The following is a 16,645-nucleotide window of genomic DNA, read 5'->3' as shown; positions in this document are numbered from 1 at the left end:
AACACTGGAACGTTTCAACAATCATCATTCATTCATGCTGGGGTCCCTCCAGACCTCTGTTGAATGCTCTCCTCCCCTGTTGTTCCTGAACCGTCTCCTGTTGGAGCGTATCTATTGGGACCACTGTGCAGCAGGGGGAATATGTTTCCAGGAGGCAGTGCAGTGTTTCATAAGAATTTCCAAAGTTTCTGATTATCATAGTCAGTAGCCCTCAGGGAACCTTTAGGTACAAATCTGGTGGGCAAGTTGCTAGGGTAGTTTCTATGAACTTTTCCCGTTCTTCATATTTATTCCCCTGTGGATAAGCATGAAATAAACATAGAGGATCAACTTCATAATTCATTTTTATGAAAACAAAAGTTGATTTTGAACAGCAATTTTTTTGCAGTTCATGCTGTTTTTTTCTGGGGATACGCTGATTTCATGCCGTCCATTCCTACATTTTGGTTCTGAACTTCTGAAAGATCAGGCAACTTTTCTTATCATGAAACATATTTTTCTTTCATCTCCAACCAAAATGGATTAATGCACCTGCTGTTGGCTACAGCACTCTTGGCCCGGCTGTCAGACTAGTCAGACTAGACATCTTTGCTTACTTCGCTGCTGCCTTCAGCCTTTCGGACCTGTAGATCCAGCGATGATTGTGTTCATCATCTGGAGAAGAGAAACCTTCCAGTGGCTGCTGCTGAGTCATGAGCCAGGAAGCGTAACTAAAGCTGGCATATTCATTAAGTAACTGTCTGGGAAAAATAGACTAGAATCCAATCAAATCGCCTGCCAGCCGGGAAGACGAGGAGAACAAAAGCTCTGGTGACATTTCAGCGATAGCTGACATCTCTTCCCTGACGAATGGTCATTGCTACTAAGACCCGGTTTCAAATCAGAACATCTATTTCAGTCCACTTGGCATCAGTCTTTTTCCAGACAGAACCATTTTAGCCTAGATTTGATTTGATTTGATCCATTTCTTTCCCGGCTCATTGTCCACTGTCCAAAGCAGATGATAGTGTTCAGCTAAATGTGCAAATGCAAATGTATTTAGTACATTAGTTGTGGAGCTAATTAGAATGGAATATTGTGTACTAGTTGCAGCACTGACAAACAGGGTTCCACGTCCACTGACCTCCTTATCGACTAACTAACATGAGACCGAGCGAAAGAGGCTCTTTGCTTTTCACACTGTGGTGTGTGTGCCTGATTAGATGTTGCATGGCAACAATAAAATGAGGTATTATAATGCAACAGATCTTACAGATAAGACATTTTATTTGACTTAACCTGTATTTTATCATCACAATCATTACAAACATTGATGTTGACCACTCAGTGATCGTCATGTCTGTATTCTCCCCTCATACCATCAGCGCAGCAGAGAGATGTATGTGTACAGTAGCATACAGTTAAAACAAGATGTGAGTCCTATTATGCAAGCTGCTTGGTAAGATTTGGGGCATAAGTAATGGGGATTGTATGTCCTTTCACCTTTTATCCTCCCTTTGGCAATCTACTGAAGTGTAAACTTGCCAGAGAAATCTGCTCTCAGAACATGTTGACCTGTTGACTTGCAGAAGAGTCGTTAAGTTGTTAATTGGCCTCAGTGTGCCTCCGCAAATATGCCGTTAATCACAGCCAGTTATTATGTGTAACATACAAGTTGACAGCCTGTTTTGATCATCATGATTGGGGACGCAAAGGAGGATGGTCACACTGTAGATATGATTGAATTCTGGCCATAATTATTGTTAAGTACGATATAATGTGATACTATTATACAGCTTTTATCATAGGCACTACTGTATGTTGTTATTGTGGAACCTAGAGCATTGATACTAATTGAGTACTGCGCCTGCGCCTGAACACACTGTGCTTGAACTTGAGTTTGAACGAGAAAGTCGTGTCAACGCTATCTCTGTTTCAAGTATCATTTATTACTGTTTGTGTCGTAGTAAGAACACAACAGTTCTATATTCAAAAAGCATTCACACTGGAGTAAATGTTGCCAGGTCTTCTACTACTGAACTTTCACATCTGTGAGATGAGTAATGAACTGGCGGTTCTCACCTCCATTTTCTAAAGCAGACGTTTATAGTTCTTCATTTATCTCAGTCTCAAAAAGGTACAGTCAAGGTAACTCCTTTTCATGTACTCTTTTTAATGAAGACTTGTTCACTATAAATAATATCTGAATGACCTTTGTCTATTGATTAATCATAATAATAAACAGTTACTTAATATTGCTTTTATATTACGCAGTTACTTATTGATGGTGCTGTGAAAATCAAAAAGATTGTAGACTTGAATGAATATCTAATGTAGAACAGGGCCCATAAGAAGTCAGATCATTATTTTCCATTTTTCTAACAGATGATATTTATAATTTGTAGTCGCCTTCAAATGAATCCAGACCTTCAAGCAGTTATATTTTACTTGTTGAATATGTGGTCATACATAGGAAGCTATTGTTACTAACAGCATTTCGTGCCATAGTTTCAATCTGCTGCTCAACAGATTGCTTGTACTTTGAAAACTCATTATTGTTCTCAACATGCCCAAGCAGCAGTTTATGGGCACTTACAATGTCTACTACAATGACTCTACTTTCTCAAGGTCCTGGTATTGTTCCTCACCGTGGGCTGTGGACATCAGTAATGGAAGAGACTTATGTTTACATGTGCAACATGAATACAGATACAACAACAACATGGGCTGAATGGATGTACAGTATTACCTTGACCAATCAGTAACTGCTACAGCCAAACTGGCGGAATGCATTTTATGGAACTCTGCTATTACACACAATATCAATATTGAGCTATTAGTTAACTTTATGTTATTGATATTCTACTGTAGATAGCTAATGTAGTATGGCTGGAGTTATTAAGGTGGCATTCACCGTCCCCCAAACTGACACCTGGGCGTGGGTGCAGTCTGCTGTCTCCTGACCTCCTTTGGGTCCTGCGGGGCCAGTTGAAAATGATGCCCACAACATCTGGTTGCTCTGCCATGCCAGCAGGCAGGCGGCCAGTCAATTTGCCATGGTTCCATGCACTCCTCAATTAAGCAGATGTCTGCATGCTGGATGCTGGATTAGTACCATCTTATAAAGAGCAGTCATCACACTCTCTCTCTCTCCAGCTGAGTCCCCAGGGAGGGCCAACCAGCACGGGGTGCAATGTTACCAAAGATCTGAAACAATTACCTCTGTCCATTCTTATCCATCCGTCAAATTGATTTCTATCAGGCCTATTGAGAGACATATCAGCTGGGGGCTGAGCTACGCTGCTGTTGGTTTTGGCTGAGGCTTGTTTGGAGGAAACCAAAGAGATTCGATTGGAAGAGGATTAGCACAGTGAGCTGGCTAGAGGAGCCATCTAGCTCGGAGCGATGGACGGTTAATGATTTGTATCCCGGGGCTAACATGAAGAGACTATAACAATTGTGTTGGCAGGTCAATGAGATAGTGTAAGCTGCCTACGTGAGGTCTATCGGGTCTCGACTTCCACAGCTTTCCTGGGTGACACCAGCTCTTACATCTCACCACTGACAGGAAGGAAGAAACACTGATTTCAAAAATACTGCTGATAGCCCTTTCATGCAGCCAAATTACCTAGTGGCCTCGTGGATAGAATGTTATTAATATTTTTCATAATTTCAAAATCTATAAACTTTATTTTATTTTATATAAGTCACCGAAAATCCGGTGTTTCTATGTCAAATGGTCTTACGTGATGTATGTAAAGTGTAATATTGGGATGGAAACTCAAAATGTAGTACATTTCAACTATATCTGACATGGTACAGGTGTTTTATTTTTTTTTGCCATGTGAGTGAGGTTTCAAAGTAGATATGTTTAAGACTACCAAGAAACACTGTGTGACCCTGGTTTTAGCCTACTGCAGTAAAAGGTAAAAAATATTGCCTCACTTAAGTGGAAAAACAATACAACAGTGCACAATCGAATTTGCTAACTTGCAAATACATTGTAGCATTTATATGGACCCATAATCTCAATCACTCAGATGGAACATCAATATTTAATGACTTGTTTTACATTTTTCTGCCAGACTGACACCTCTCTCTCTGCCATCTTTCTCTTTCTCTCCCTACAGAGGCTAACCAGATGAACAGTGTGGGTCCAGGATCATCACTAATGCCAGGCTTAGGGTCTCCTCCCCACCCTTACCCTTCCATGGGACAGATCACTAGCCCTTATGAGCAACAGCAACCTGGGAAAGAGCTCAATAAGTACGCCTCCCTCAAGGCTGTCGGTAAGAGACCCTTATTGCTCATTCTAAGATCTGCGGATATGGGGATACAGGAATAAGCGCTGAGCAGCTTCTCTGATTAACTTCATAATCAAAATAGCTAATCAGATTTCATCAGCTAATCAAAAGGGGTAATATATAATTTAATCATAATTTCAAATCTAACGAAATGCATATATTTCACAGTACAATATAAGTACCAGTCAAAAGTTTGGAGACACCTACTGATTTAAGGATTTTTCTTTATTTGTACTATTTTCTATATTATCAAAACTAGGAAGTAACACATTTTATATTTTATATTTGAGATTCTTCAAAGTAGCCACCATTTGCCTTGATGACAGCTTTTCACACTCTTGACATTCTCTCAACCAGCTTCATGAGGTAGTCACCTGGAATGCATTTCAATTAACAGGTTTGCATTGTTAAAAGTTCATTTGTGGAATTTCTTTCCTTCTTAATGCATTTGAGCCAATCAGTTGTGTTGTGACAAGGTAGGGGTGGTATACAGATGATAGCCCTATTTGGTAAAATACCATATTATGGCAAGAACAGCTCAAGTAAGCAAAGAGAAATGACAGTCCATCATTACTTTTTAAGACATGAAGTTAAGTCAATCCGGAAAATTTCAAGAACTTTGAAAGTTTCTTCAAGTGCAGTCGCAAAAACCATCAAGCGGTATGATGAAACTGGCTCTCATGAGGACCGCCACAGGAAAGGAAGACCCAGAGTTACCTCTGCTGCAGAGCATAAGTTCATTAGACTTAACTGCACCTCAGATTGCAGCCCAAATAAATGCTTCACAGAGTTCAAGTAACAGACATGTCTCAACATCAACTGTTCAGAGGAGACTGCGTGAATCAGGCCTTCATGGTCGAATTGTTGCAAAGAAACCACTACTAAAGGACACCAATAAGAAGAAGAGACTTGCTTGGGCCAAGAAACACGAGCAATGGACATTAGACAAGTGGAAATCTGTCCTTTGGTCTGATGAGTCCAAATGTGAGATTTTTGGTTCCAACCGCCATGTCTTTGTGAGACGCAGAGTAGGTGATGATCTCCGCCTGTGTGGTTCCCACCGTGAAGCATGGAGGAGGAGGTGTGATGGTGTCGGGTGCTTTACTGGTGATACTGTCTGTGATTTATTTAGAATTCAAGGCACACAACCAGCATGGCTACCACAGAATTCTGCAGCAATACGCCATCCCATCTGGTTTGCGCTTTTCAACAGGACAATGACCCAAAACAGACCTCCAGGCTGTGTAAGGGCTATTTGACCAAGGAGAGTGATGGAGTGCTGCATCAGATGACCTGGCCTCCACAATCACCCGACCTCAACCCAATTTATACGGTTTGGGATGACTTGGACCGCAGAGTGAAGGAAAAGCAGAGAGCAAGTGCTCAGCATATGTGGGAACTTCTTCAAGACGGTTGGAAAAGCATTCCTCATGAAGCTGGTTGAGAGAATGCCAAGAGTGTGCAAAGCTGTCATCAAGGCAAAGGGTGGTTACTTTGAAGAATCTAAAATCTACAATCTATTTTGATTTGTTTGACACTTTTCAAATCAAATCGAATTAATTTTATTTGTCACAAGTGAAATGCTTAAAAACAAACAAAATAGCACGGTTGGTTAAGAGCCAATCAAACGACAGCCATCCTCTCCGGGCACCATTCTTATTTTTTGGTTACTACATGATTCCATGTATGTTATTTCATAGTTTTGATGTCTTCACTATTATTCTACAATGTAGAAAATAGTAAAAATAAAGAAAAACCCTTGAATGAATAGGTGTGTCCAAACTTCTAACTGGTACTGCACATGCCATGCATACCTATAGCATGTGAGAAAGGGAAACCATTCCACTGAAATGGATGGGAATGGTAGAGTATTTATTTGGCCATCTGTTAAATTGAAGGCATCTCTTCTCATAAAAGAGGACGTGATGATTAGAATATCAGCCGAGATCGCAAATGAGCATACGCCTCTGAAGTGTCGAACTTCCATGTAATCACACTCAAATGACATGATTAAATGTGGGCTAATTAACACAATGGAGATCTCGAATGATGAGCAAAAACACCAAGCAGCTAGTGTAGATATGTTCTGCTGCCTGCTGTAATTATCAGTTAGCCTGGTCTCCGTCTCCATCCTAGCATGCTGTATGGTTACTTACTGAGAGACACTATGTTTATGTGACACTTTCCGTTTAAAGAAAAACCTCAAAGAAAGAGAGGCTCTCAACAAAAATATTTACACTGTGTAAACGGTTTATTTCAAATTAGACAGGATAACAGATGTAGAATTTAGCCTTTCAGAAAGGGAGGAAAATAGCCTAGCTTTTAGGAAAATGAATGTCATTGATTTGTCTTTCAAATTTCATGTCTCAAGGCTATCCATTGTTTTGCCTTTGTTGCTCTTAGGCGCCAATGATAAGCGTAAATAACATTTTCTATATCACCTATAGTTTTGCTGCTGCACATCATATATGAAGAACCCTGTGAAATGTTGGACAGTCACTGTTACAGTACCAAAATCAACTAGTGAAGGTCTACATTGAGAGTCAAATCTTATTGACCACAGAACTGATATTAGGATCATGAAACCATGTCTCTTCAGTTATCCTTCAACATTATATTGGAAAATCGATTTTTTTATAACATTTTGAGAGGGCAAGTATAATAAATTAAACATCACAGCTTGACCCACCCCCTGCACTAGGGGAAAGCATGATTTACTGCAACCTCACCTCTAAATTCCCTGAGTGCTAAATCCAAGGTTTGGGAAATGATCAACCAAAATCTTGCAATCAATTATTCTCTCCCGCTGTCCCCCCAGTGATTTTGTAAGGTCACAGAATTGGATTTCTCACAGACATTTACAATCTGAACTGGCTAACTTATAAAAGAGCGGGAGCCCCATCAGGGAGGTGTCTGAAGACATTTTGGATCTGCCTGCCGCTCTTCTGGCTGTAAACACTAGGCTAATTATTTCTCATGCCATTCTCCAAAAAGCTGTAATTATAATTGAGTTGAACATGACAATTCTGCAAGCAGCCTTCTCTTTGATGCATTCATTTAGGATACCAGTCTACATGAAGATCTCTGCAAGTTCAGTATTGTGTGTATGCCATAGACAGTGAATTAGATTGGGATTCTAATTTATGTATGGCTGTCATGTGCCAGGGGATATTGTTGATTTCCTCGTCATGTAGTTATGTCAGAGACTTTCCCTGTTATCGTTGCCTCTCCATTTGAAGCAAAATGCCATGGTGCTGAACTAATGCCTCTGAAATTTTGAAAAAGGGAATGATTACTTAGGCTCACAGGAAAGCAATGACTAAGCATGTTGACTTTATCTCTGAGTTTTTTCTTTTACACTGATTGATGCTCAAACAGTCATTCGTTTTCTCCATAGACCAATAAGAGAAACAGGCGAGTGAGCTAGCAGAGCTGATAAACGCTCTGATTAATAAACCAGAGAGACAGGCATCAGAAACCAGCTCTGCTTCTGATGGGGAATTAAAATAAGTGATGGAGACATATTTGATAGTGTTTATCACCCTAATTTAACAGGGGTCTCTTTATGGATTCTGCCCGATTCAACTAAAGGAACGTCAAAGCCCCTCACCATAAATGGGGCTGGATGAGATGGCAGCTGTCAGAGTTGCAGAGGCACAATCCCACAGATGATGATGTGGCGGCAGGCATGTGGAACATTCACCAGATTCTCTCTGTGACATCATAGACAATCAGATGAAACTTATCTGACTGCTGCTAATCTAGTGAAGAGGCGTCAAGCTGCAGACGGATCATTAGGGGATATAAAGACTGTGGTGAAACGTACACTACCGTTCAAAAGTTTGGGGTCACTTAGAAATGTCCTTGTTCTTGAAAGAAAAGCACATAATTGGTCATTAGGAAACCCTTTTGCAATTATGTTAGCACAGCTGAAAACTGTTGTCCTGATTAAATAAGCAATAAAACTGGCCTTCTTTAGACTAGTTGAGTATATCTGTGAGTTCGATTACAGGCTCAAAATCGCAGCATCATTAAATAGTACCCGCAAAACACCAGTCTCAACGTCAACAGTGAAGAGGCGACTCCGAGATGCTGGCCTTCTAGGCAGAGTAGCAAAGAAAAAGCCATATCTCAGACTGGCTGAAAATAAAAGATTAAGATGGGCAAAAGAACATAGACACTGCACAGAGGAATTCTGCCTAGAAGGCCAGGATCCCGGAGTCACCTCTTCACTGTTGACGTTGAAACTGGTGTTTTGCGGGTACTATTTAATGAAGCTACCAGTTGAGGACTTGTAAGGCGTCTGTTTCTCAAACTAGACACTCGAATGTACTTGTCCTCTTGCTCAGTTGTGCACCGGGGCCTCCCACTCCTCTTTCTAGTCTGGTTAGGGCCAGTGTGCTCTGTTCTGTGAAGGGAGTAGTACACAGCGTTGTACGAGATCTTCAGTTTCTTGGCAATTTCTCGCATGGAATAGCCTTCATTTCTTAGAACAAGAATAGACTGGCGAGTTTCAGAAGAAAGTTCTTTGTTTCTGGCCATTTTGAGCCTGTAATCGAACCCACAAATGCTGATGCTCCAGATACTCACCTAGTCTAAATAAGGCCAGTTTTATTGCTTCTTTAATCATAATTGCAAAAGGGTTTCCTGATGATCAATTCGCCTTTTAAAATGATAAACTTGGATTAGCTAACACAACGTGCCATTGGAACACAGGAGTGATGGTTGCTGATAATGGGCCTCGGTATACCTATGTAGATATTCCATAAAAAATCTGCCGTTTCCAGCTACAATAGTCATTTACAACATTAGCAATGTCTACACTGTATTTCTGATCTATTTGATGTTATTTTAATGGACAGAAAATGTGCTTTTCTTTCAAAAACAAGGACATTTCTAAGTGACCCCAAACTTTTGAACGGTAGTGTATCTAATGAGAGCTGTCCGGTGACTAGGGGATAGGAGGGAGAACAGAGGGATGAGTGCCAGTGGAGACACTTATTTAACTGTTTGGGTTGAGTCTATATGAACCAATGTGGTTCTCTCCCTCCTCTCTGATTCTCTGATGTGTATTAAGCTGTGGGCCATTGATGTGTACGCTATGAAAGCATTTTGTTCAGAGGGAGCTCTGCACTGCTAGAGTCTCACTGCTAGAGTCTCACTCTAATATGGCGGTGTCCGATCCAGAACATTGAGGCTGAGGCCGTCTGCCTCTCCCTCCGCCCACCAGGGTATCATAACAGATTAAAGGTCACCGGCAGGACATTTAATTAGAAAGTCTGAAATGTCACACAGGGAAATGACTAACGCTGTAGAGTATGGCGTTGCTCCACAATTAGTGAGGGGATCATGTTTTCAGAACAGGTCTGCACCAGATTGGACATGTCAAATGACACCATGTAACAATGTCAGTGGCTTTTATGGGCAAATGATGTCCGATAGTTAAAGGATATATTGAACACATAGCATAAAATATACTATAGAAATCAAGTAAACATTCCAGAATGCTCAGGGACATATTCATTTGCATATTACAATACAACTGTGCACACAGCCAGCTTAGAAAAGAGCAAACTCCCCAACCAGTCTGGAGGGGGTTGTTTACTATTAGCTAAAGCCTGCATGTTTCCAGATGATAATGGCATTGTTGGGAAAATCATTTACATTTATATTCAAATGGCATGATGATATACAGGACATATCAACAACATTCAACACGGCTCAGGCAAAATGTATTATTCACCTCGGTATCCTTTAAAAAACCTTTAGCTACCATTTTCTCAACTGTTCCTCACCCCACATGACAATATGTAATCTACCCCAGTTTAGGATTATTATGGCATGTACATAAATATAGATTTGGAAACAGTCCAAAATCCTCAAATACTTCAATATCTCAACTAATCTGTAACGATAGTCTATATCGTCCTCCTCCTCGGACGAGGGGAGGCGAGAAGGATCGGACCAATATGCAGAGTGGTTGGTTTCCATGGTAATTTAATAACACGAAAACAAATATGCGATACAAAATAACAAAAATGAAACTACCGTGACAGTCCCGTGTGGCGAAACACTAACAAGGAACAAACACCCACAAAACACACGTGAAACCCCGGCTGCCTAAGTATGATTCTCAATCAGGGACAACGATTGACAGCTGCCTCTGATTGAGAATCATACCAGGCCGAACACACAAAACCCCAACATAGAAAACAACACATAGACAACCCACCCAACTCACGCCCTGACCATACTAAATAAATACAAAACAAGGGAAAACAGGTCAGGAACGTGACATAATCTAAATAAATCTCACCAAAGCAAAGACCTGAACATTTGCTATTGTCTGTGCATGACATTAACAAAATGGCTGTCATTCCAATATTTTTTCATTTATGTTTTTTTGCTCTTGTGTATGTGTGTACGTCTGTTTCCAGCGGAGAAGGTTAATGACAACTTCTACACCAACCGGCGGCACATGGCAGAGATGGCAGCCAAGGGCAGTCTCCCTATGCACCCGATGCATCGCATAGAGCAGGAGCCCAGCAACCCCTACAGCCCTCCCTTACAGCCTTCCCTAAAGCAGAACGGACACAAGTCCAAAAGCACCAAGGGCCACAGCAGCCACAGCAGCAGCTCCCATACCCTGGCCTATGGCTCCAACACCATCGCCAACCCGGGCATGCAGAAGAACTGGGACGGCTCAGAGACGGTGGGCCGCCGGCAGAGCCACGGCACAAAGAAACACTGCACCATAGAGCAGGTGAACGAGATGCACAGCACCTCGCGCAGCCAGCACTACATGCCCCCGCAGCCCTACTTTGTCAGCAACAGCAAGACAGAAGTGACTGTCTGATCTGAGAGCCCACTCCACCACCATAACCACTATAACCCCAGCTGCGAGAGAGAGAGAGAGAGAGAGAGAGAGAGAGAGAGAGAGAGAGAGAGAGAGAGAGAGAGAGAGAGAGAGAGAGAGAGAGAGAGAGAGAGAGAGAGAGAGAGAGAGAGAGAGAGAGAGAGAGAGAGAGAGAGAGAGTCAGAAGGTTGCTGTACGGGCTGAAGTAGAACAGCGGTCCTGGATTGAGTGCCCCTCTCTAGGGGTGCTATGTGTCAACTAATGCGTGTGGCTGACTGTGCATGTGACAGGCATGTGGGGGGAGAGTGACCACAACAACATACTCCAACCTCCAAGGTTTCGGTCATCACTGTATTGATGATTATATTGCAACTAATACAAACAAATCATATACTGCAAGTCAGACTAATAACATCAACGAGCAGAGCATAGCAATGATTGACCTCTGATGGACAGGTTAGCCAGGATGAGCCTGGAGCCATGCAGTGGTGGAAGAGACTGGAACTGTACAAAAGCCCAGTGGCAATAGACTTTTCCTATTGTCAGTATTAACTGAGATCTCAAAGGGCCTGAAAATGTGTATCATCTCATGTAGTTTCCATTGAATCCGCCTCGGATAAGCCAGTAGGTTTAGATCTAGATCGCAGTGGAGCAGAGCAGCCGTTAGTAAAGGGATACATTGTTCTCCTCAACATTGATTGACATTTCCTCAGATGTTGTGTACTGTATATACTGTGGGGGAACTTGTTGGTAATGCTCATGCTCGGAACCTCGGGATCATGATTACATCTATAGGGAAACAGTGACAATTTCAGATATGTACTGTATATTCTCCTTCAGAAACTACAGAGCATGAGGTGGATGAGACTGCACCAAACCAGTTCTGTAGCCACAACGTTATACACACCCTACTCTGCTCTCTCTGGTGTTAGGGCTGTGCCTTTCTCTGAGAAAACTGTTCAAATCAAAGAGCTCGTCTTATAAACCATTGTCTAAGGTGTGGAATTTACTTAAATGTCTTCATCTTGCAAACAGGTCCACAACTGTCATTTCACATTCTTTATTTCTGTTTCCATTAGACAATGCATTGTGTGTGTGTGTGTGTTAACCTTGGTACCTTAGAACAATGATAGAGAAAACACAGAAGGAATTGTGTCCTTTCCATACATGTAACGTCACTGCCAAAACATTTGTGAATATATTGCCCATATATTTATGATAATTCCCAAATTGATTAGCATGGGATTCGTGTTGTGCAGGGGTGCCTGTTTCTCACCCGCCTCCATCAATACTACCACATCTTTACATGGCCTAGAGCCCCCAGCTCAGACTGTTGTGGCAGTAGAAAACTACTGAGGGCTCCTTTACGGCTACCCAGAGAGATGTTAAAGGGTAGTGGATGTTCCTGAAACAGCCATAAAAGGTACAGCCTGGGTAAATAGAGTGGATGGATTTCATTTAGTATGAGATCAAGCCCTGGATTAAGACAGAGAAGGTCCTCTGAAATCACCATGAGTTGATGTCATTGCATGCACAAATCAAACTTTAACTATCTGTAAAAGAGATATTGCAATACGTTATGTACTAATTATTGTTAAAACCTTTTCTTTTCTCTCCTATTTTTCTTATTATTATTTAAAAAAATAAAATCTACAGTTTCATCAACTTTATAAGATATACACATGAAAATAAAATGTGTTAATTTTGAATATCTGGAGTAGCCTACTAAAACATCTGAGAGAACCTATGTACAAACACACAGGTCAAGATGTGCCTGTCTTTTCCATTGGGCTAAATGTGCGTCATCAGATGAAAAATAGTACATTTTTCCCCCAACACTCCATTCTCGGGAGCCTACACGAGCGGCACAGTGCATTAGCATGCCACACTTACCAAAAAAAGCGTTTTAAATAAAGGGCTTCTGATGCAATTTGCCATGTGTTGCGTTTGTCACTGCCCACTGATTCAAGAGCAGCCCACACATTGTCCGCATGTCTTAATCATGCCTCTCAACTTTCCATGGCTTTCAACTGTCCATTAGTCTGTCTGCCAGTGACAAAGTGGCTCTAATGGCTGGAGGAGTGACAGCCAGCAGCTTGTCGTTCATTCTCTTACTCATCACATGAAATCTGGTAAGAATAGCCGTGAGTCACATTCCCTACTTTTAGAACCCTGGAAAGCATTAGAGATGGACAAAAAGTATTTTTATTTTGTGGTTGGTACAGTACGAAAAAACACAATTCGACATTTTCGGATTAGACTAAGGGAACAATCATCAATACTGATTTGCTAAGGCCTACTATACAATAAGTGCTTGTATTTTAAACCACATTTGAACCAGATATGTATTGTATAGTCAGACACACAACTATATGTTTTGAGTGTGTTATCACGTTGTCAGTGAAACGTAATGCACCAATACTGTAGATTGCCGCAATATGCTAACAACCAAGGCACCATCTCACATTTCTCATAATAAATATGTTCAAATCTTCATTTTGCTATTGCATGACGTAACTCACAGTCACACAAACTGCAACACGTTGTATTGTTGTTTCATCACACAAGTCACTTGTATGTAGAATTTTCTAGACTAGACTAGTCATATATGCAGTTTTTGCCATATATACAATGCATATCAGTTCAACATTTGCACCAATAAGACAGAAGACTTCAGAATACCAATGATGTGATGCAAAAAAATGGATGCATATTTGTGTATTACATTTGTCTATACAAAACAATGTCCAACAATGAAAATGGTAAGGAAAAGTACTGCAAATTTGCATTGACTGCAAAAGGGCTGATTCTTTAGGTCATAAATATAGAGACATATTTAGTATGGCTGTACAGTACATAGTTAAGGTGATGTTTTGGTAGGGCCATAGAATAAGTCTGTGCCTTGTGTCCAAATGAAATGTGCACCTGATTTAATTGTCCAAATACTGACTGGTCTATGAACAGATTGATGCATAATATTATACCGTATAGCATGATATACAATATCATATCCAACAAGAGTTCATTTTTTAAAACTATAATCACCAGAAAATGTATCTGGTTTCTCAGTGTTAAAACATGTGCAAAAGTCCACAGCTCCATTGATTGTAGATAGAGTGCACCTATTATACTGTTTCAGTCATGGAGGGAACCTACATTAACACTTCTATGTGTAGTAGTGAAGTATAACTCCCGCACTAAAATAGCTTCCACTGATATAATAGCATAACATGTACATGACGTGTAGATTAACATTCCAGCTGACTGGTCATCATGCTACATAATGGCATAATGTAAAGTAATAACACAATGGCCATTGATTCTAAATCATGTCCTATGAAATTATTTAACTATTTACGTCCAAACTTTGCTCATTTCTCAATCTAAATAAAAACATTCTCTACCTAATCCTCATTGAACTAAATTGTGCCCCTGGCTGAGGCTGAATTGCATTCATGATGCAGCTAGTGGTCTTGGTTCCAACCTTTAGGAGTGGGAAGACGATGGTGCTCTTTGTCAGTGGATCATGTTATTCGTGAAGCACAACTGATTTTGTATTCTAACAAAATGAAATATTACTTGTCATATATGTACGTATGTGCAAGTTGGGAAGTGGAAACTCCATTGTATTGTACACATCTAAAATCATATTTACAATAAATCTGTTTCTTCTCAAGATTTTTGTGGTGAGGTACAGTATATCCATGGTTGCATTATTTGAATGTTGCATTTCTCTTGATCTTACTATGATTAGGCTTAAGCTTAGAGGGCTAACACTTGTGTCACACGACGCAAAGGAGACCCAGGTTAGAACCCAATGGGTCATTCATCCAGTTAACGTTTCTAGTGAACATACTGCATAGATCATCGTAAACTTGCAGAAATTCCTTTGAACACCATCCACTTGCAGCCATTCAGTGTAGACTGATTGTGTTCCCATGCATTCAACTTAGCTAATAAAACCCCAGTCGTCCTACGCCACGCCTTGTTCCCTGTAATGAGAGTTAACCTGGCTGTCTAGCGTGATCATTTAGCAGCCCTGTTAGCTCATCTATCAGCAGGAGAAGAGCCCTGCCTTTCTCTTCATGTTGAGATGGCTCTTCATTAAAGCCCAATCTGTCCCTGGACGTTTTTATTAACACACAACTCTGCTGACCTTTCTATGGCGATTGTTCTCCCTCGACACCATCCATCAGCAGCAAGGCTACGGTGTCAGCGCCACATTACATGTTTGCTCAAACAGAAGGTCTTTACAGGTACTTTAGAGGTACTATTGGGACACTTAGCTTCATTCTTTTCAATCTTACATTTGGCCATTGAGTGGGGTAAGTTTAGATGCAGAAATTTTTTTTTTTCTTCCGATTTTAGCCCAATTTATCTAGCTAATCAGATTAAATTAGACTTTTTACAATAAGTTTGAGTAAAGTTTTGATTTTTTTTTAAATTTCTAAGACAGTGAGCAACATTTTGAGACTTTTAACTGATGATTTTCAAAACTGAGTCATTACCATTTTGGCTAAAACTGTCGGAGCCTCTTAAATTCTCCACCTTCCAGCCAGTCGTATAGGAGATTAGCCAATATTGATGTGCTGACTGCGGTCTTATTACAGATGGAGATGGCAGCTGTTGAAGTGCCTATGTCACGCTCATGTGAAGTGGTCAGTACGAGCTAATCTCCTGCTTCAGCTTGGATAAATATAGAACTGGAATCATTCCTGTGGCTCCCAGCAGACAATGAGCCTGTGGATGTCACGATGTAGTTGTTTAAATGACTGGATCCGAGTGTGACTGACTAGCGCAAGAGAACTTCAGACTTGAGTAGTCGGCACCTGGACAGCAATTAGTCAAATTAGTCAAAGAACATCTTTCCATCTCTTATCTTTAATGGGATACAATTGTGCAGGACAGGACTCCCAGTAACTATTAGCAGTTGGTGGCAGTGGCTAGGTAAACAAACCCATAGCGTGGATTCGTTTGCAGTCCCTCTTTGTCCGTAGACTGCTTTCAAAGTAAGGAAACAAATATGAAATGTCATAATTTGGCTGGAATATCCCTTTAACACCCATATGTTGGAAGAGTCTCGCTGAGACTAGCAAGTGGTTGCACAGTCATTCTAATGCTATGAGTGGTTGTGTTCCGAGACCATCTGGAATACCTTGTTTTGCTATCTGTGCTTATGAAACAAGGACATCTGCTCAAGAAGCATTATCTGGTCCAGGCAAGACCACAGATGCTGCCAACAGAGACCCGACTCAGACTAATACAGACTGCTCATCTGATTAATCATGTCGCAATGAAACTTCACTGTTCACAGAACTACTTTGGCATCCGTGACTCATGTCCATACATCTATGCTCAATTTTTGAGTTTGGCACATTTGTTTGTCATCCCTTTTAGTTTAAATGTCTGCTGCTGACAAACGTCACTCTAAGGTCAGGTGTAATTCGCTGAGAGGTGTTAAGGGTAATAAAGGGTAATGAGGCTGTGTCATTGATTCTTATTAGGT

The 16,645-nt window shown here is 40.9% G+C and overlaps 1 protein-coding gene across 1 annotated transcript in view; it reads left to right on the top strand.

The window, feature by feature from the left end:
* The window catches only part of LOC139565109 (protein shisa-9B-like), a 29,024-nt gene extending 14,207 nt beyond the window's left edge, over positions 1 to 14,817 (top strand). Inside the window, exons 3-4 of the mRNA XM_071385198.1 lie at positions 4,110 to 4,268; positions 10,721 to 14,817. Coding sequence (XP_071241299.1) covers positions 4,110 to 4,268; positions 10,721 to 11,139 — 578 coding nt within the window. The 3' untranslated portion in view covers positions 11,140 to 14,817. The remainder of the gene's footprint in view (positions 1 to 4,109; positions 4,269 to 10,720) is intronic.
* The last annotated feature ends 1,828 nt before the right edge of the window (positions 14,818 to 16,645 follow it).

The sequence above is a fragment of the Salvelinus alpinus genome, chromosome 36 (genome assembly GCF_045679555.1).
Source record: "Salvelinus alpinus chromosome 36, SLU_Salpinus.1, whole genome shotgun sequence".
Lineage (NCBI taxonomy): Eukaryota > Metazoa > Chordata > Actinopteri > Salmoniformes > Salmonidae > Salvelinus > Salvelinus alpinus.
Note: the sequence above shows the minus strand (reverse complement) of the source record. Positions and strands in the feature narration are given on the sequence as shown.